The sequence below is a fragment of the Tenrec ecaudatus genome, chromosome 6, assembly GCF_050624435.1.
Source record: "Tenrec ecaudatus isolate mTenEca1 chromosome 6, mTenEca1.hap1, whole genome shotgun sequence".
Taxonomy (NCBI): Eukaryota; Metazoa; Chordata; class Mammalia; order Afrosoricida; family Tenrecidae; genus Tenrec; species Tenrec ecaudatus.
The window spans coordinates 83,918,544-83,937,861 of NC_134535.1; the positions used below are offsets into that span (position 1 = coordinate 83,918,544).

A 19,318-nucleotide genomic window follows, 5' to 3' on the forward strand; every position below is an offset into this window, starting at 1 on the left:
ATAGGGTTACTAGTCCGTGAATGCTGGAAAGCTCCAGACTATTTTTAGAAAACCTAAAGTTAAAGAAAATAACCCAAGGCTTTGTTTTTTGAAACATGCCCCCAAGGCCAGACAGACATTGTGAATGTATGTAAAAGCTCTGAAATGGGAATTAGGAAATTACCTGTTAAACTAAAGTCTATTGGATGCCGATGTGCTGTGTCACCTTAGAGCTGGTGGCTGGCTCCCTGGCCATGGGCCATCACTTGATTGGGTGTTTGACTGTTTAAAGAAAGAATAGTCCTGTCTAAAGGGGGGTTGGGGAGATCCATTTTCTGTAAAACTCGGCAATCAAGTAGCACTTATACTTGTGTCTAATAATCCGGGGGTAAAGAAGATAGAAAATTTTGTATTCTAGGATTTTAGTCCATCCACAGCCTCCTATTTTTTAAAACAGGAAAATGCTCTTTTCCCTACCTATGAGCAAACATATGGTCCCATAAAAGTAAAAATGGATCCACACGTGATTGTTGGCTCCTCAGCTGACCTAGTGCTCATTCACCCTGGTGGACCAGCAAGCAGATCTGCCGACACTGCTTGACCGTCTCTCTCCTCCAGTATTCTGTTACGGAGCCGGTGGTTTCCTCAACTGTTGACTAGGTAGGCCTGATCTGAAGGTGGTCCGGCCCAACCCCACACACCCATCTGCTGTGCTCCTCGCCCAGCGGGGGCATGGTCAGTCAGTCCTGTGATGGGAGCGGAGCTTTCACAAGGATGAGGGCAGGGAGACCACAAGCAGGGTGTGGAGCAAAAGCAAACTTCCCAAGGAAGTTTGAAGGGTGGGTCCTAAAGGGGTAAGAAAAGATGCACACGAACCTTTTAAAGGAAGCCGAGTGGTGTGAGGGACCTAAGAGGGTCCTTGGAGGAGGACACGAGCGAGAGACGGAGACTTCACGACGGGCGAGCTGGGTTCTGAAGATGGAGTCTGCACTACCTTCTGCCCTGGCCTTGAAGATCGGCTGTTTTCGGGAAGCCCTTTCCCCATCAGGAGCACAACAAAGTAGCAGATGCTCCTCTTTCTCTCCAGAGGCAACCCTGCCTGGCCGTGGGTCTCTGGTTGTCATTCTGGATCAAGAACAGCCAGCAAATCTGACTTGGCCACAAATTCTCTATAATCAAGGGGCCTGGGGGCATCCGGTGGCAACTTTAAAGACTAAAATCTGTTCATGAAGATATTTGAGTTCCCAGCTGAGTATTGCTTCCTTCCCTCAGCTGCTAGGCCAAAACTTCGTGGTTCTAGCTGGGTCCTGAAGGTACCCCTGATGTAGATCACCCCCGGGGTCTGAGCTAGTGAAAGGTGAGGTGCCAAGGAGCGTACCTCACCCAGGCCTTCCCTTTGCTCCTGCTCCTGCCCCAGGCCTAGGACTTTGCTCCTGGTCATGCAGCACCGTGCACACAAAACTAACATATACTGACCTGGTGTTTTTATGTTTGCGTCTGTGGTCCAAAGTCCAAATGGTCCTGGTGTACAGAGCCTGGGTGGGACCTAGCCCCACCTCAATTTTGTTTACAGACAAAGAGAAAGGTTTGTTTACTCTTCCTCACAGTTCCCCTTTGTGTTCTGTATACAAGACCCTTCAGTAGATGTTTACAGCAAAGCCTGTTAGCCTAACTGCACTCATGGCTGTCAGCCCAAGGTTGCTTCTCCACTTTGGGAAGTTACAACCAAGAATAAGCTTATGGAGCCCCAGTGGTGTAGTGGTTATGCATTGCGGCTGTGGTTCACATGGTCGGAAGTTCAAAACCACCAGCAGTTTCTTGGGAGAAAGACAGAGCTTTCTACTCCTATATACAGTTATAGTCTTAGAAACCCACAGGGGGTCAATGATGTATCATTCCATGTTGATGAGCTGATAGCTTATTCACTTAGTAGATTTGGGGATCCCCTATTTCCTGGGGTGGGGGACAAAACGAGCCTGGTTCCTCTGGGCCTGTCTGCTATTGACAATAGGACACCGTAGGTAGAGACAGCATTTCAAATTTTGGCTTCATAAATAACAAGAGAGTACTAGTCTCCGACAGCAAGGATTTCGTGGGTTTTGAACACCGGCCAGAGAGTTGGTGAGACTTGGTGCTACTGAAGTGGTGGACATTGCAGGCTCCCACTCAGGGAGGGTGCTGTTCTGGGAGCAGCAGTCAGTGGATCCTTGGGCGAGGGCCAGGTCCTTTCTCCTTTCTTGGAGAGAGCCTCTAGAGGCCTGTTGCTTTGCTGTCCCTTCAGGAGAAGTCATCCTGTGAATGTGCCCAGAGGAGAAGGACAGGGGAGCAAAAGGCAAGGAGTTGGGACTAGCCCTGGTAAACTCCCACTTACTCTCGTGCCCAAAGCAGGCCAGTCCAGGCCTCCTCCCGCTGGTCCTCCTGACGGCTGTGTAGGGAGGATGCGGCAGGCTACCTGAGGGGATGCACAGTAGACCCTAGACTGGGTGGGGTGGCAGGTTTTATGCTGTTCTATAGAGTTATCAGAATTTGGGGCTGCAAGGGCATTTTGAATCTTTCCTCACCATCGACATCAGTGGTTCGCAAACCTTCCTAATATTGCGATCCTTTAATACAGTTCCTCACGTTGTGGTGACCCCCCCACCATAACATTATTTTCATTGCAGCTTCATAACTGTAATTTTGCTACTGTTATGAATCGTCATGTAAAGATCTGATCTGCAGGGTGTATTTTCATTGTTACAAATGGAACGTAATTAAAGCATAGTGATTCACTACAAAACAATATGTGATTATATGTTGTGAAATATTTGTGTTTTCCGATGGTCTTAGGCAGCCCCAGTGGAAGGATCATTCGACACCTCCCCCCCACGGGGTCATGACCCACAGGTTGAGAACCGCTGATCTACATGCTGACTGCTTTCCCAGCCTGCCCCTAACCTTTCCCTTCCTGAAGGGCAGTCTGGAAGACGTGAGGAACATTCCCCCACAGTGCTGTCACAGCATTCCACAAGCAAACAGGGCCTGGCGGAGGCTGCAGGGAGGCCGCCCGCCACGTCTCATGCAGGGAGGAATTTGCTTCACCCAGATGTGTTCACACCTGGGGAAGAAGGCATGGAAGGCATTCGGTGGTACGCAGCCTGAGGGCTGGAGGCCTGACTTAAAACATACAGGGTGTTCTTTGGGTTTTGCTGACTCCTGAAGGCTGGTGGTGTCCCGGTGACGTGCTCTGCTGGTACCTAGAAGGCTATTCAGGAGGAGAGACTGGGTGGTCTGCTCCTGCAAGGATGGAAACCCAGTGGGGTGTGCTTACTCAGTCACGGGGTTACTGGGATTCAGGTTCAGCCCGATGGCAACAACGCTGCCGACTCTTGTCCCCTGTTACCCCCCACACTGCATGCACACTGTAGCTCTGGCCTCCCTCTCACCAGAAGAGGATGAAACAGTGCCGATGAACCCTTGAAAATCCCTCAGAAAAATAGCTTCAAGTACATAGTGATCAGCAGAAGGCCTGCAGGAGCCCTTTTGAGAAAGACGTCATCAGGAACTTCAACAATTTCACCGGTGACCTCGTTCATTCCTGATGAGCAGGAAATCTCTTCTGCGTATCTTTTTAAATTTGAAGCAAAGGAAAGAATCGCTGGTTCCAAACACTATAGCGAGATGATTTTCATCGAGATAAGCATCTGCTCTCTTCCTCCCAAGAGTTTCCTCTGGTTCTGAAAAATTTAACATTCCGGGAGAATTTAGAAAACAGGCTCCAGGGAAGGGTGTCAAGAGCTGTGAGTTTTAATCCGCATTCTGCCTCCTGTCTGTCAGGTTGGTAAGGCACCAGGCTTTCAGGGGTTCTTAGTTCCTGCATGTGAGAAACCGGGGAGGATGAAATATCTATGTTGTATTCACGTATTAACACCACCAATAAAAAAGATTTGTTTAAAAAAACTAACAATTCTGCTATTGGCAGTGTAGTAAATGTGAGTGTGCCAAGTCAGAGCATGGCACGACGTCAGGCAGGATGTGCGCCAGGCCTGCCGCAATGGGAGAGCTCTGCAAGCACCCACTGTGCTTCCTGTTGTCTGAATGGACATGGGGGCAATTAACCGACACGTGGCTGCAAGCTCAGGGCAGAGAAGAGAAGGCAGGCACAGGCGCCACCACTGCCATGAATTGGCATATTACCATGTTGGGATCCCATTATCTTTCTGAAGCAACAAAAGCCTTTGGGCAGCTGCTGCCTACGCCTTAAACAAAACCGACAATGGTTTATGAGGCCTGAGAGAAGCTAGAGAACTGCAGAGGTCTGGCTAGCGGGAAGCATGAGGGTCCCCGTTAGGTGCGTGAACTTGCAGTCTAGTGACTGGCTGTTGAGGAGCAGTGACTTCGGTGCCTGGGTGAAGGCCGCCTTCCATAGTCAGCCATGGTGGGTCGGGTGTGGGAGGTAGGAAGATTTGAATTGCTAACGAGATGCTCCTTAGGTGGGATTCAGACACCTGGAAGCTCTCTCTCCTGGGCGGGGATCGCTTCCAGCGTGAGGTTGCTAAAGTGGGGCTGGTTTTGCCAGGAGGACGAAACACCTTATTTTGGGTCTGAGTGCAGCTGCAGTGAAACACTCGGAGCTTACCAAATGCTGTGTACTCACTGAAGGTTCCTGTTTGTCTCTTCCAGCTTCTGCTTCCTGCTCCCGGTACCTAATTTCTGCTCCTGCCTTCCACTTTCCTCCTAATGTGAGCTCAACTTTCAGCTTTCTCTCAGGTTCTCCTTTCTGTTCACTGGGCTGGACCCTCTTCCTACAGAGTGCCCTCCGTGTGTGTGTGTGTGTGTGTGTGTATACACGTGTACACAAGAGGTGTCCCATTCTCCCTGAGCAGAATACTGCCCATTTCCTCTCGTAAGTGTGTGCAGTGCGTGTCTCCTGTTTTGTCTTTGCTGACTACAATGACAACTTACTCACTGGCCAATATCCAATTTAAAAAATATGGAATCTGCCCTGCAGCTGAAAAAGATTTGCATTTGCATCGTGCGAAAGGTGACTTTAACAGGCTCTCTCCCGGGGGTGTCAGTTTATCATACCTCATTTCAAAAGTCCCCTGTGGGAATTTATCTCCTGCTTGCTAGACGAGGACCCAGCCCTTTTAGAAAATATCTAATTTAAGCTTTGCAAAGATAATCTCTGTATAGCTCTTATCTTGGCAGAAGTACCCCATATAAAAAGAAAGGGAAAAATAAAATCTTAAGTTCCAAAGGATGCCTAAATTGTTTCCAGCACATTCCATGCCCTGTGCTTGGTCACATGGACATCTTTTCCTTGTGCTTGACCCCGGCTCTGTGATGCTGTTAATATTCATTTTAGGACTCGTCCCCTAGAGGGACGAGCCGGGGAGGGAGCTATTTCCACTCCGTTCTCCTCCTTCATTCTGAAGTCCCTTGGGTGCTATTTGGGAGGTCACTAATTTCAGCAAACTCCCTTTTATAGATCTTTTTCTTGCTTCCATTTTATACTCATTTTCTCCACTCATTCCCTGTCCAACTCTGCTTGGAAAACCATTCCTTTTTCCTGTAGAGCTTCTTTTTATTTTTTTGGCTCTACTTCCTAGTGATTCACATGGCAAATGAACTGGTGGTATGATTTTTCTTCATCTTTTTTTATGGCCTTATTTTCAGCCTTGTTTGCTTTCCCATCAAAATTCCATGTTGCCCTCATGTAACCTGGTTTATTTAGGCTTGTTGCTAACATCGGGTTAATTATTACTAATGGTTCCGGTCCTGGGACTAAGTTAGCCTTGGGACAAATGTGCATTATCCACAGCCCTCCGTACACAGGTACATTATTTTGACAAAATCCCACTCTGGCCTTGGCAACAGAGGAGCCACCTTGGTCCCTGTGAGAGCTTCCTGACCATCATAACCTAAGCTGCCACCTGCACCTGCTGGTTGGGGTGTTAACCAGGTTAAAGGTCCCTTTCACATACTGATAACCTCCTTCCCCCTTCTCCAGAGCCATATGGCCATTTCTCACCCAGTGAACAATTTAGGAAAGTGTTTTGGAATTCCGACTACACCACTGTCTTGTGCTCCTGAGCGTCGAGTTTACCACATGCACCGGCTGTACCGCTCCGAGTTCATACTTCACGAGCCAATCCCAGCCAGTCCGCCACGCCCTCACCGCTCCTCTCCCATTGCCTTGTGCCTCGTCTCCACTGGCTTTTACAAGAGGATAGAACCTATTGCTTTGTTGGGCAGAGGTTTCTTCCCAGAGTCCTAATTCAATAACTTGTCTCAAAAATGGTTTCATGTATGTGTTAGTTTTGGTTTTAAAAATATCATGCTCCTGACCAAAGCAAATCAAGACTCTAATATAAGCACAGGAGAATAAAAGGTGCTTTCGCAAAGTGTCTTCTGCACATTCCCAAAAGCCACGTGGGTTTTCACTTCTTGAAATGTATCCCCTTCAGAATCTGTTCCTGTGAGAAGTCATCCCTGCTTCTATTTGATACGAATCAGACTACTTTCCTGTATGTGATGCAGTTTTCTCTAATTTCCTCCCCTCCTCCTCACATTGGCTGCGTGTCTGTGTGTGTATTTTGTGGTGGCCTGTCTAAACCTTTCTCTGCAATCCAGCCCCAGCTCTGCCCACCCTTAGTGGCTGCGACATACATGCAGGGCAACCAGACAGTTTGGGAAAGGAATCCAGGGGAGCCTCTTGATTTTAATGAATCGACTGAGAGCATTGAACAGGCTTCGAGCACCTCTGGTAGCTGACTGACCACTGAGGGAGAAGGGAGACCTTAGGGCACAGAGTAAACCGTAGGGCCCATCTCGGCAGATCAGGCAGCTCACTACAGCCTAAGCCAGTTAACCTTGTCTTGTCCTGCTCCCAGAAGTTTCAGGCACCCGTGAGAGAGACCTGTGTGGAATGCCAGAAGACCGTGTACCCGATGGAGCGTCTCTTGGCCAACAAGCAGGTGTTTCACATCAGCTGCTTCCGCTGCACCTATTGTAACAACAAACTTAGGTAAGCCAGGCCCAAACAAGCGGTCTCTGTGTAGCTGGGCCTCTGGAGGAACCCATTGGCCTTTAGAGCTTCAGTCCTGAAAGCTATTGTGCTAATAGTATGTGCTTGAAGGCCCTTTCCAAAAAATGCACCATTTAATCACAAATGTCTCATATCCAGCAATACTGGTGCATGAAACTTCTTGGTACCTTGATACGTGAATGTGAATGTTGGAACGGACAGCTTAAGTAATGTGGATTCCTGTGCCTTTCGTTATGTGTTTTCACCATGATTAAAAAATACTGTTATTTGAAAAGCAAAGCACAACCCTCCTGTGACCTAATTTAGTAGGCTCTTTGCCTTCAGTGTCAGAGAGTCATAAAGTTAAGAACTCTCCAGAGGTGACTTGCCTAAGCCGTTAAGTGCCCTGAGCACTGTGTAAAATCATGTTAGACATAGCCCCAGAAGAACATGGATATTTTTTCTGTATAACGTTTCATTTCTATTCCTAGTATTGGAATTTACTAGTATTGTGTGTTGATTTTTCCCCCTGAAAACCTAGATAGGATTATAACTCCAACCATGGATATAATTATACGAAATACTCCATTGTCACTCATTTTAACCATAAAGTGTTAGAGAAGGAAGCAGCTTAGATGCCACTTCCCGCTGCTCTCCTCCCAGAGCAAGCACCCCTGCTCAGAGACTCTTGAAAGATGGCCGGACCCCTGTCACACAGCACCTCGCCACAATGGCTTCCAGGGCTAGGTTTTGACGGCTAGCCCATGCGCCCCTCCGTGCCTCTCTGACATCCACCCAGTTGTACTTTTACGTTTTAAATGTTTACATCTCTTCTATGGGGGTGCTATGGGCTTTTGTTGTTTGTTGCTATTGAGCTCACTGGCTCCCAGCACCCTTCTGGATCACAGAACAAAACCTTGCCTGGCCCTGCACGATCCTCATGACCATTAGCATGTTTGAGTCCCATGTGTTGGTTTCTCTGCAAGTGACACCGAAGTCCCGTCCAGCCCTGACCACAAGGGAAGCCTTACCGCCCAGCTACTGCCCACCGTTTTCCTGTGAACCATAGTTTCATTTTTCCACCTCGCGGCTTTTATGGAGTGCCGGTTGTTTGCAGCGCATTATACCAATTCCTGTTGAGGCACGCTTTTAAATTATACCCCAGATGGGAAGCTGGGGGGTGCTCTTGCGAGTGTTAAGGATAAAACTCCTAAGGAAATTTATTTCTATGAGTGATCTAAGCTGGGTCGGATTACCGAGGGAAGACTTCCTGGAAGAAGTAATTTTTTAGAACGGTTTTAACAGAGGGGGATTAAAATCACTTAAAAGGGAGGAGGGATGCCTATCAGATGGGAAAACGAGTCCTGGAGGTTCAGGACAAGAAGGGAGCAAGTGCTCCCGGTCCTTTAAAGCACAAATGCGCGTACAAGGGAGTGGCGAGTCCTACATGATGGATGCGCTTGTAAAGCTAACTTTCCCGGTTAGCCTCTCCTGAAAGCACTGGAATTGCCAGGCGTTTAGCCTGCTGGTGGAAATGGCAGATCGCTGACTCTGTGCCTTTTCTTTTAACGACAGCCTAGGAACGTACGCATCTTTACATGGAAGAATCTATTGCAAGCCTCACTTCAATCAGCTCTTTAAGTCTAAAGGCAACTATGATGAAGGCTTTGGGCACAGACCCCACAAGGATCTGTGGGCAACCAGAAACGACAGTGAAGAGACTTTGGAGAGGCCAGCCCCGCTTCCTCACGCAGGAGAGACCCCTCAGAACCCAGGCGTGGAAGACGCCCCCATTGCTAAGGTGGGCGTGCTGGCTGCGAGCATGGAAGCCAAGGCTTCCTCCCAGCCCGAGAAGGAAGACAAACCCGCGGAAACCAAGAAGCTTCGGATTGCCTGGCCGCCCCCAAGTGAACTTGGCAGTCCGGGCAGCGTTTTGGAGGAAGGGCTCAAAGTATCCAAACCCAAATGGCCTCCGGAGGATGACAGCAGCAAGCCTGAAGCTCTGGAAGACGTGGACCTGGATCTGAAGAAGCTCCGGCGGTCTTCCTCGCTGAAGGAAAGAAGCCGCCCGTTCACTGTGGCAGCTTCGTTTCGAACCACTTCTGTCAGGAGCCCCAAAGCCTTGTCTCCTCTCAGGAAAGGCTGGAGCATGGGGGAGCAAAGCGAGGAGTTTGCAGGTGGAACAGCAGCCGACCGGAAACCCGTGGAGAACATCGAAGCCTCTGAGAAGAATGGGGCTGTCGACAAAGCCGCCTGGCAAAGCAAGGAGTCTGGGAGAAGAGAGGAAGACGGGAGAGGTCAGGAAGTCCACGGTTTTGAGCTGGGGAGTGACAATCCTGTAGAAAATGGCTCAAACGTAGATGAAGATTATGGTGCCTTCCTCACACCGCAGTCTCCAGAAGAACCCAGGTCTCCAAACTGGTCCAGCTTTGTAGACAACACCTCCCCCAAAGAATACTCCACTCAGGATCCGAGATCCCAGGGCATGGGCTTCTGGGAGGGAGAGGTGGTCGAAGAGTTGTCTGTGGAAGAGCAGATAAAAAGAAACCGGTACTACGATGAGGATGAGGATGAGGATGAGGAGTGATAGATAAGTTACGAAGGTGCTGGGCCTTAAATTGGTGTTAGTGTTAGTGAGCCTCTGCCCTTTATCAAAGTGATGCACATGCGTGAACAGTATCTTAGTGTGAACTGTCATCTGTGTGGAAGTAACTTTGGAAAAATGAGCCCCGCTTTAAAAAAAAAAAATCCCATGCCGCAGCTTAAAATTAACCAGTTTTAGAGACGATATCGCTTAACCCCTCTCTTTCCATAGTGATGATATCCAGACGGCTTCAAGATTTTATCCATGCAAAAGAGAGAGGGGACACTCCTAGCAGTACAGTCTGGAGTCCACTGAGATGGGTAATAGTCCACTGTTCCACTACAGATACGACTGTGGAATTAGGGAACCTGCAGAAAGAATTTCAGGGCCCAAAAGAAGATGACCAAATGCACTTTAGTATAAAGGGCACAGTTTGTAAACTTTTTAGTAATACCAATTTAATTGCTTAGTATTCGTTTCCTAAGAGATCAAATATTTAGTCTTCTTTTAAACTTTTAGATTAACTTTTTCATACTCGGCCAAGTAAAATGGGAATTTACTGCTTTGCATCCTGTGCTCTACTCCCCACCCTGAACTGGATAACTGGGGTATGCATAACAGCCGTCTTTTCAGAACTGTTTCTGAAGAAATTGAAGAACCAATCCCACATGCGTTGGTGCCTGGAAAGACCCACTGCCTCCCAAATAAGCCATGGTATCTGCCAATTTGACCGAAGCCCGAGTGATTGTGTCCTCTCCGGTGGTCTCCTGCCTCTCATAGCTTACTGAAAGCTGTAATATTCTTGTCAGGCCCTCTGGATCACTGTTCACCACACTGCTTGTTAGAGCCGAGCGAAGAGTTTAACAGAGGATTGAAAAAAAGAACTGCCTTCAACCATGGGACTCAGGCCCCACCCCACCCCCATCCCAAAGCCCTTATTCCACTATTGGAGACACTTTGTATTTGTTAAGACTTAGCAGGCCTGACATTGGTTGGGTTTATGGTAGACAGTACTTCCAGGGTCCAGTGAAACCAACTATCCGCCTTTTTCTTGGGATGATTTTCTAGTGTAGAGACTGAAGCACTGTACTGCACACGGGAGCACATTGTACATAATCAATACTCCAGATCTCCTGTGCGGTGGAGAGAGCTGGTGTTTCAAGCTCTAGGTTTTTCTTTGTTCTTCATTTACAGAGATTTAGCGCTAATGTTTTTTAGAGATGTAAATTATTCTGCTTTCTTACGGTCTTGCTTAGTCTGAAACATTTTTATTCAATAAAGCTTTTAATTTACATTTGAACTTCCCATTGTTTTTCTTTCTTTTTTTTTTTTTTTTAACAATTTATTGGGGCTGATACAATTCTTTTCACAGTTCATACATATACATACATCAATTGTATAAAGCACATCTATACAGTCTTTGCCCTAATCATTTTTTTTTCTCTTTTCTTCTTTTACATTTTATTAGGGACTCCAACAACTCTTACCACAATCCATACATATACGTACATCAATTGTATAAAGCACATCCATACATTCCCTGCCCCAATCATTCTCAAGGCATTTGCTCTCCACTCCCATTGTTTTTCTTTTTCCTTTTTCTTAGTTGGGGTTTAATAAATATAACATAGCATTCCATATTTCAATTATGTCCAAGAGAATTGAACAATTGCTACCACAACCACAATCCGTTTCCAAGAATTCTCCATTGTTTCCTTTAATTTTTTTACGAAGTTGCCGCCCCTCCTTTGGAAAGAAAAGATGAGAAGTGCTATGGACACATCTTACCACTAGGTGGTAGTGTTGGGCTGATCTTGGGCTTTCATTCTCAGCGGGAAGAAAAATGTTTTCCTGGAAAATTGAAAGCAACTGGCAAGAGAATGAATGTGTGCGTTCAAAATCAGCAGTTTGTTTTACCAGTTCAAAATCCAGTGATAGGTTTATTGTGTATATAATTCAACATTTAATAATTTACATTTTAATGATGCATCACGTGGTAAATGGGATTTCCAGTGGCCTCTGCTGAAAATGAACGTGTTTACCACTCCAAGCCTGATTGGTTTCTTTGTCTGTGGAGGCAATTGCCCCAAATGCTAAAGCGTTTTTTTTTTTTGTTACTGTTAATAGTAGGTCTCGTTGTCTGAAGCCAACAGGTCCATTTTCTACTCAGCAAGCCGTATTGGACAGCGTAGAACTGCCTGCCCCCCCCCACCCCCCAGGGGTGGCTTTTCAGAGTAATCTTTAAGGAGGAAGGAGCAGATGACTAGTTCCCCTCTTGCCTGGTCCCTGGGTGAACCACTGTTCCACTAGGATGGAAGGACCGGTTAAGGACTTGATTCTGACTCCAAGACTGGTTCCTGAGGGGATTCAAGACTCTTTACATCTTTAAGGAGCAAACAGTCCCATCTTTCTCCCTTGGCGTGGCTGGTGGATTTGAACTGCCATTTTTGTGGTACCACCAGGATAGGAGGACCTATTCCTATGGGCTAAGCATACTCATCTGTGACACTTTGCAGTGTATGGACAAATCAATGCCAGGCCAGCTTCTAGCAGCAAGTGACCTTGAATCTCCCCCACCCGTGCGGAGCTGACCAGAGCTGGCTGACACAACTAGCAGCAAGTGGCCTTGAATCTCTCACACACACCTGTGGAGCTGACCAGAGCTGGCTATGTAACCTGTCAGCAGCTTTGCACGTTTTTTTCCTTCCTTGTACTCACGGCCCATTTTGTTCACTGCTGTTTGGCTCAGTGCCCACTTTGTTCTTGACCCACCGCTCTGCTCTCAGCACGAATACACCCAGAACCAGGAAGACACCTTACATTCCAGAAACCAGGATATACCTGTATCTCCCAATCCCTGACTACCTTATATGGACTCAAAACAACCCAGTCACATGTTCTCTGGCCATATAAGCACCACCCCTGTAGTCTGGGGCATGACTCCCCCAGCCCAGACACTGTGGACTGAGACTTTGAAGAGGCTGGGTGTTTCTCCCCAATAAAGCCTGTTTGCTCTAATTTGACTGGTTTGGTGTCTGGTGCCTCTCAGCTACCTTACATGCAGGACCACTGTCCCAGGAGCTAGCCAGTCTTTGGTGTGGATGGAGGGGTATTGCTCTTGCCCCTACCGTGGGGGTGAATAAAGCTCTTTAGAAGGCCCTGTTGCCATCCGTAAAATATCCCATCCTGGTTTGGGATTAGCTACCCTTACCATGTAACTCATCGACTGCGTCCACCCTATGTGCATTGTACGCACTGACTGCATACAGGGCAGTGCCTATGCCCCGAATTTATAAATATGAACTATGTCGTTATACACAGGACCAAGGAGCCTTGGTGGTGCAGTGATTGCAAGTTAGGTTGCTAACTGCAAGATCAGCAGTTTAAAACCACCAGCTATATCTCCAGAGAAAGATGAGGCTCCCACTCCCATACAGAGTTCCAGCCTCAGAAACCCAGAGGCAGGTCCACTCTGACAGGGTCGCCATGAGTCAGTATTGACTAGACAGTAATTAATTTGGTTTTGAACAATTGCCTATGGCTCCCAAGAACTGACGTAGATGTACTACTACTCTAGGTAGAAACAAGGATTAGCACCACAACCAATATACCGAAAGGGATGGTCCTCATCAAGAGAATGTACGCATTCTTAGAAAACAGCCTGCAGCCAAACGGCTCCCTTATTCTGAGGGATCAAAAAGTTTGAACTTCCTGGTCATGAGTGGGACGTTGGAAGGGGGAGTTTTCCCACTGGAGAAGTAGGAAAGGGGGCTGACTTGGGGCTTGTACTGGGTAAGGAGTTCTGCTCATGATGGCTTCAGCACCACCTGGGTTCCCGCCCCTTAAGGTCATGTCACTTCTGACCAAAGTGAAAGCAGCACCTGGCTTGTTTTGACGTACAGAGGTTAGCCATGTTTTCTAAGCACCACAAGTTTGAGAAGACAAGGGTACAGGTGGTGGTTTGGTTTGGTTTTTCCCTCCTGGATATAGAATGGTGAATTGGGTTCTTAAGTGTCAACTTAGCGTGCTCTCTACACAGTCCAAAACCATGTCCTCTGCTATGGAGTCAATTCTGACTCACAGGGACTCTGTAGGACAGGGTAGAACTGCCCCTGTGAGTTCCCAAGAGTAACTCGGACTCTACTGGAGTAGAAAGCCCGATGTTTCTCCAGTGGAGCTGGTAGTTTTGAACTACTCAATCCTGAGGTTAACAGCTGAGTTGAATTCCCATTGGGCCAAAGAAGTTAGTGGCTCAGAACATTTATCTTGAATACAATGTAAGGCAGTTACCATGAAGCCAGTCCTTGACTTTGATGAAAATGCCCTTGGCAGAGAGCCTTACCACATATTCTCAAGCCATCGTGGCTTCATCTACAAGTTTGTTAGAAATGAGGACTGCTACTTCACGTGCCTTGCCCCTACGTGCTGAATCAGAATCTCTGGATGGGGCCCAGAAAACCATTTTAACAAACTCCCCACGTGCTGCTGATGCACACCAACATTTGAGGACCACTGAGCTAAACGAATACCTTGGGATGGCCACCACCCCCACCTTCAACTCCTTTAACATTTGACATAAGCATGCCTTAAACTCACGGCCATCAGGTCCATACCGACTGATAGCTGTCCTACAGGGCAGCTTAAACTGTCTGTGGGTCTCCGAGACAGTAACTCTGTGGGAATAGAAAGCCTCGCCGTTCCTTCTCCTGTGGAGTGACTGGTGGTTTCAAACTGCTGCCCTTCTGGTAGCAGCTGGGTTGGGCTGCCACCCACAAGGGCAGCAGTTTGAAACCACCAGCTGCTCTTCGAGAAAAAGAGGAGGCTTTTTACTCTGGTGACGAGATACTGAAAAATTACAGTCTCTGGAAACCCACAGGAGCCGTTTTACTTCTAAGCATGCTGTCCCTGGGCAAAGGTAGAGAATTCATTCTTTTCATTTCTCCCCTCCCCCACCCCCAGGTCCTGCTAGTTAGCCTCCGTAATTAACCTAGTAGTCGGGTTTGCACTGACAACACCCAGAGCTTTAGGCTCCCGGGCAGGCAGTTCTCCTAGGGGGTGTGGCTCCGTTCCCTGTATGTTTGTTTCGATCCAGAGCAGATTGCAACCTATACTGTGGAAATCCAACATTAAGACAGTTAACAGTGCTCAGGCCGGGTACTGACCACGTTGGGGGCAGTACAGATCCATTGAGGGGACGGCACGTAGTATCAAAGAGCGTGTGTGTAAACTGTTGAGTGGGAATCTAAGGTCCTCTAAAAGTGTTCACTCAAATCACAAAATTAACGTTAAAGAAAAAAAAATATCCCACAGTGTACAGAGTAAGGGTTCAGGTTCTAGGAGGATCTAAGGACTTTCTGACTCAGAAGCCCCACATTAAAGCTTCTTGGTTAAGCGGCTGGACTTCAACCTCAGATCAAAAGCCATAGCCATAGGGGAGGGGAGACAAGGGAAGGTGAAAGATTCAAACTAATAATATATAATTGATCAAGGATTCATGGGGGGGGGGAGGAAGAAGACCTGATACCAAGGGTTCAAGTAGAAAGAAAATGTTTTGGAAATGATGGCAACATGTGCAAGTATGCTTGGTACAATTGATGTACGGATTGGTATAGGATCTGTAAGAGTCCCTCCCCCACAAATAAAATGATGAATTAAAAAACAAACCCTAAAACCATTGCCTTTGAGGACTCTGACTCATAGTAGCTCTACTGAGGGGTTTCTGAAGTGAAACCTTGCTTAAAAAATAGTTGATTTGGCATGTACATCACCTATCATACAATTTAATCGTTCAATCATATTAGATGTGTGCAATCACCACCACAATCAACTTTAGAATATTCTCCTCATCCTCATTGTTAGCACCCCATTCCCCCACCCTCTCCTGCCATGCCCCCTAGCCACTTTTTCTATAGAGCTACCCCAGTGGTTCTCAACCTGTGGGGTCACGATCCCTTTGGGGGTCGAATGTCCCTTTCACAGAGATCGCCTAAGACCATCGGAAAACATCTTTCTGAAGGCCCTAGGAACCAAGACACCGCTCCTCTATCCATCTCCAGGCAGGTCCGCCCACATGCAGATACACCCACCTGGCGTGAAGACTGTGACCCAGGCTACACCATGCTTCAAGGCAAAATTTTATTCATTTGCCATTAGAAATAAATATTTCACAACATATAATGACATGTTGTTTTTGTGATTCATCACTATGCTATAATTATGTTTAACTTGTAACAATAAAAATACACCCTGCATATCAGATATTTACATGATGATTCATAACTAGAAAAATTAGTTATGAAGTAGCAACAAAAATAATTTTATGGTTGGGGGGGTCACCACAACATGGGGAATTATATTAAATGGTTGTGGCATTAGGAAGATTGAGAACCACTGATCTACACTATGGTAATCATGAAGAACAAGACACAGTCATACAAAACCATAAGGAACAAACAATGACTAGACAAATCAGAAAAACCTCAGACATAGGAGAAAATATGAAAAATGGAAACAACTTTAAAATGAATCAAAAGGGAAATCAAATAATACAGGGTATTGCATTTTACTACACTTGATCTTAGCCAAAAGGCCGAGAAGCGATAGGGGTATTGCATTTTAACCTAACTATATCTGCCATCATCGACTTTACAGTTCCCGCTGTATGACACCAAGGCTATTCACATCCGTCCACTATGGTCAGAGGGTGAAACGAAATCTTAGGAGCACACAGCCTCATCGTTCTCCCTCTGACCAGCTGGTGGGTTTGAACATCCAGCTTTGGGGTTAGCAGCCCAATGTCTAACGCACAGCACTATTTATAAAATAGTGGGGGATAACAATCCCCCCTTTTTTTAATACCTACTTTTAGAGTGAAGGAACAAATAACCCTGTAAAGCTCATTTAAACACTCAACCCACTGCCATCAAGTTGATTCCAAACAGGAAACAGAGTCTCTATAGGTTTTCAGAAAGATTTTTATAAGAGCATGGGGCTGGCTGGCAGAGAGCTGTTGGTTTTGAACCCCTGATCTTACTGTCAGTAATCCAGTGCTATCCCACTGAGACACCATCATTCATTCTTCTTTTGCCTTGGTATTTTCTTTTGCATGTCTTCCTTTTTATAAGCTTTTTTTTCTTTCCAATGAGAATAAACAGATTAAAAAATTAATTTTCTGAGGAATAGTGGTAATAAGCTAGAGCAGTGAGAAATTATGATTATATAGAGATACGGACATGAAGGGAGGAAACCTGGTGGTGTGGTGGGCTGTGTTAAGCTAATCACAATGTGTCAACAGTTCAAACCCACCAGCCTGCTCTGTAGCAGAAAGTGAGGCTGTCTGTTCCAATGGGCAGTTCTAAGCTGTCAAACACAGCCTGAATAGACTGAGTGGCAGTGAGCTTGGGCTTTTTTGTTTGTCTTGGTTTTGTTTTTTTGGTCTTTTTTAGACCACCAAAATACATACAGAAAAAAAATGATGAGTTAAGCCTGGCAGGAGAGGGATGGGAATAGAAACAGACTTGACCTAGCTAGGAGCTAGAAGCCCGAGTCCCAGTGGGTTGTGCATTGAGTTGTTAATTCAAAGGTCAGCAGTTCAAACCCACCGGCCACTCCATGGCAGACAGATGAGGCTTTCTGCTCCTGTGAAAATAGTTATGGTCCCCGGAAGCTCAGAGGGGGCAGTCTGCCAACTATTCACACAACTTGATGGCGGTTTGGTGTTCTGAGAGCGGGGAGTCAGAACCCGGATCAGAAACATCTGGTGACGCGGCGGCTAAAGCGCTCCTCTGCCAAAGTAGGCGATTCGAGCGCAGCAGAGGGGCGGGGGGGTGGGGGTGGTAGCCTGCTTCCGTGGTGAAGATTTACAGCTAACGGGCATGGTTACACCGCAACCAGTTTGCATTGCGAAAGTGAAGTACGTCAAGGGGGGCTAGCTCGAGACTGCGATGGGCAGCGGCGCCTGGGAGGGCCGTGGAGCAGCAGCGGGGCCTGCGCCAGCAACAGCAGCAGCCGCCGCCGAGACGGAGACTTGCGGTCCAGGGGCTGCGGCAGAGGCAGCGCGGGGTGGGCAGGGGCGTGGCTCCCGAGCGGGGCTGGGTCGGACCGCGGGCTCCGGGGGGGGGCGTGGCCCCACGGAGGCGTGGCCTCACTGAGGCGTGGCCCCAGGGGCTGCGCCGAGGCAGGTAGGCGGGCAGGGGAGATGGGCGGGGAAGAGGCCCGGCCCCCGCGGAGGAGGCGGGCTGAGCCGTGCCGGGGCGAAACGGGGCCGGAAAGTCGTGGCCGCCGGCCAGGCCCGGCTCCGCCTTGGGGCCGCCTCCCCGCTGGTTCCGTTGGCCGTGGCGGCGGCGGCTGTGGGGCGGGCGTAAGATGGCGACAGCAGCGGCGGGAGCTCTGGGCCTGCTGTGGAGCTGGCTCTGGAGCGAGCGCTTCTGGCTGCCCCACAACGTGAGCTGGGCCGACCTCGAGAGGCCGGCTGATGGCTACGGCTACCCGCGGGCCCGACACATCCTCTCGGTCTTCCCGCTGGCGGCCGGCATCTTCTCCGTGAGGCTGCTTTTCGAGCGGTGAGAGCCCGCGGGGGCGCGGGGCCGCGGTGGGGGTGGCGGGCCCGGGGGCGTGGGCGCCGGAGCCGCGGACCCCCGGCGGCGCGAGGCGGAAGCCGGGAAGGAGGGCGCGAGCGGGCCGGGCCGCCGAGGGGGGCCCCCGCGGGACGTGCCGCGGCGGTGGAGGAGTCTGGGTAAAGATTGCGAGCACAGGCGTGGGCCCATTTCAAGTTTGCATCCTCGAGGTCTGCCAGGGGGGCTGGGAGGCCTGTCCCCAGCCACGCGCCAAGGACGAGCCAGGTTGAGTGAATTCGGACGGAGACCCCCCCCCCCCCAAGGGAGGACCTGGAAAGGGTCGCGGGAACCCGAGCTAGTTGGGACCAAGGAAGCAGAAGGGTCAACGGGAGAGGCGGACGCTATTCAAGATTCGTGAGGGCATTTTCGTTTCCGAGATTTGCAGGGACGAGGAGTTTGGCTCTAGTCTTGGTGTGTCAGCGCGTGCACGTTGGTTTTGCGTAATACGTGCGTACCTATGTAGATTGGGGACATTCCTCCAGCGTTGGAACCGAGGAGGAAGCTGGTAGGCGTGAGTGTGGGAGAAGCTGAGGCATTCACGGTATGGAAAGGTGTCGACTACAGGCCCGAAGGGGAAAGGAGTGGACATGTTGAAAAGATGGAAGTGTCACAATGCTTATTGGTGGAGAGCTGTGCCTAGCAGACTTAAAAAGTGAGCTTAGTAAGTTCACAACATGCTTCGGCCAACTGTGTGCTCTTGGTCACAGTGATTTCACCCTTCTTTCTGCCAATGAGCCCTCTCTGCTGTCTGAGATACAGCTCTTACAGAAGACGATGTGTTGAGTTTACATTGTTGACCCGTAGTTATGGGTGATCTTGAGCAAGTCCACGCCAACTCCAGGAAGAAACCTTTCGTCTGCTTAGTTCATGAGAATCACACTTTGACAATCTTGGTCCAGTTTCTTCACGGCCCGCAGAAATTGTAATGCAGAACTGTCGGCTAGAGTGCAACAGTGTTGCAGAGGAAATCATTTAATGCCCATAGATAACTTGGAACTCTCTCACAAGTGAGCATTCTGTTGGGGATTGCATCTTTAGTTTGCTGAGTGTTTTTGGTGCGCGGGCACACACACACACAAATCTTTCTAGAAATGCTGGAAATGTTAGATGAAGCTCATTATTAATCTACGA

The 19,318-nt window shown here is 48.4% G+C and overlaps 2 protein-coding genes and 1 pseudogene across 5 annotated transcripts in view; 2 read left to right on the plus strand and 1 right to left on the minus strand.

Annotated features, from left to right (window-relative positions):
• The window catches only part of LIMA1 (LIM domain and actin binding 1), a 126,717-nt gene extending 115,851 nt beyond the window's left edge, over positions 1-10,866 (plus strand). For 2 of the 3 annotated variants that reach the window (XM_075551700.1, XM_075551702.1), the window contains 2 exons: positions 6,855-6,988; positions 8,564-10,866. In XM_075551700.1, the coding sequence (XP_075407815.1) occupies positions 6,855-6,988; positions 8,564-9,575 (1,146 nt within the window). In that variant the 3' untranslated portion in view covers positions 9,576-10,866. The remainder of the gene's footprint in view (positions 1-6,854; positions 6,989-8,563) is intronic. The other variant, XM_075551701.1, reaches the window with a different exon arrangement.
• Positions 10,867-16,092: 5,226 nt separating this feature from the next.
• Positions 16,093-16,173, minus strand: LOC142451989 (U2 spliceosomal RNA; annotated as a pseudogene).
• A 1,632-nt stretch (positions 16,174-17,805) lies between these two features.
• CERS5 (ceramide synthase 5) overlaps positions 17,806-19,318 on the plus strand; it is a 55,746-nt gene continuing 54,233 nt past the window's right edge. The window contains exon 1 of one of the 2 annotated variants that reach the window (XM_075551704.1): positions 17,806-18,133. In XM_075551704.1, the coding sequence (XP_075407819.1) occupies positions 17,937-18,133 (197 nt within the window). In that variant the 5' untranslated portion in view covers positions 17,806-17,936. The remainder of the gene's footprint in view (positions 18,134-19,318) is intronic. The other variant, XM_075551703.1, reaches the window with a different exon arrangement.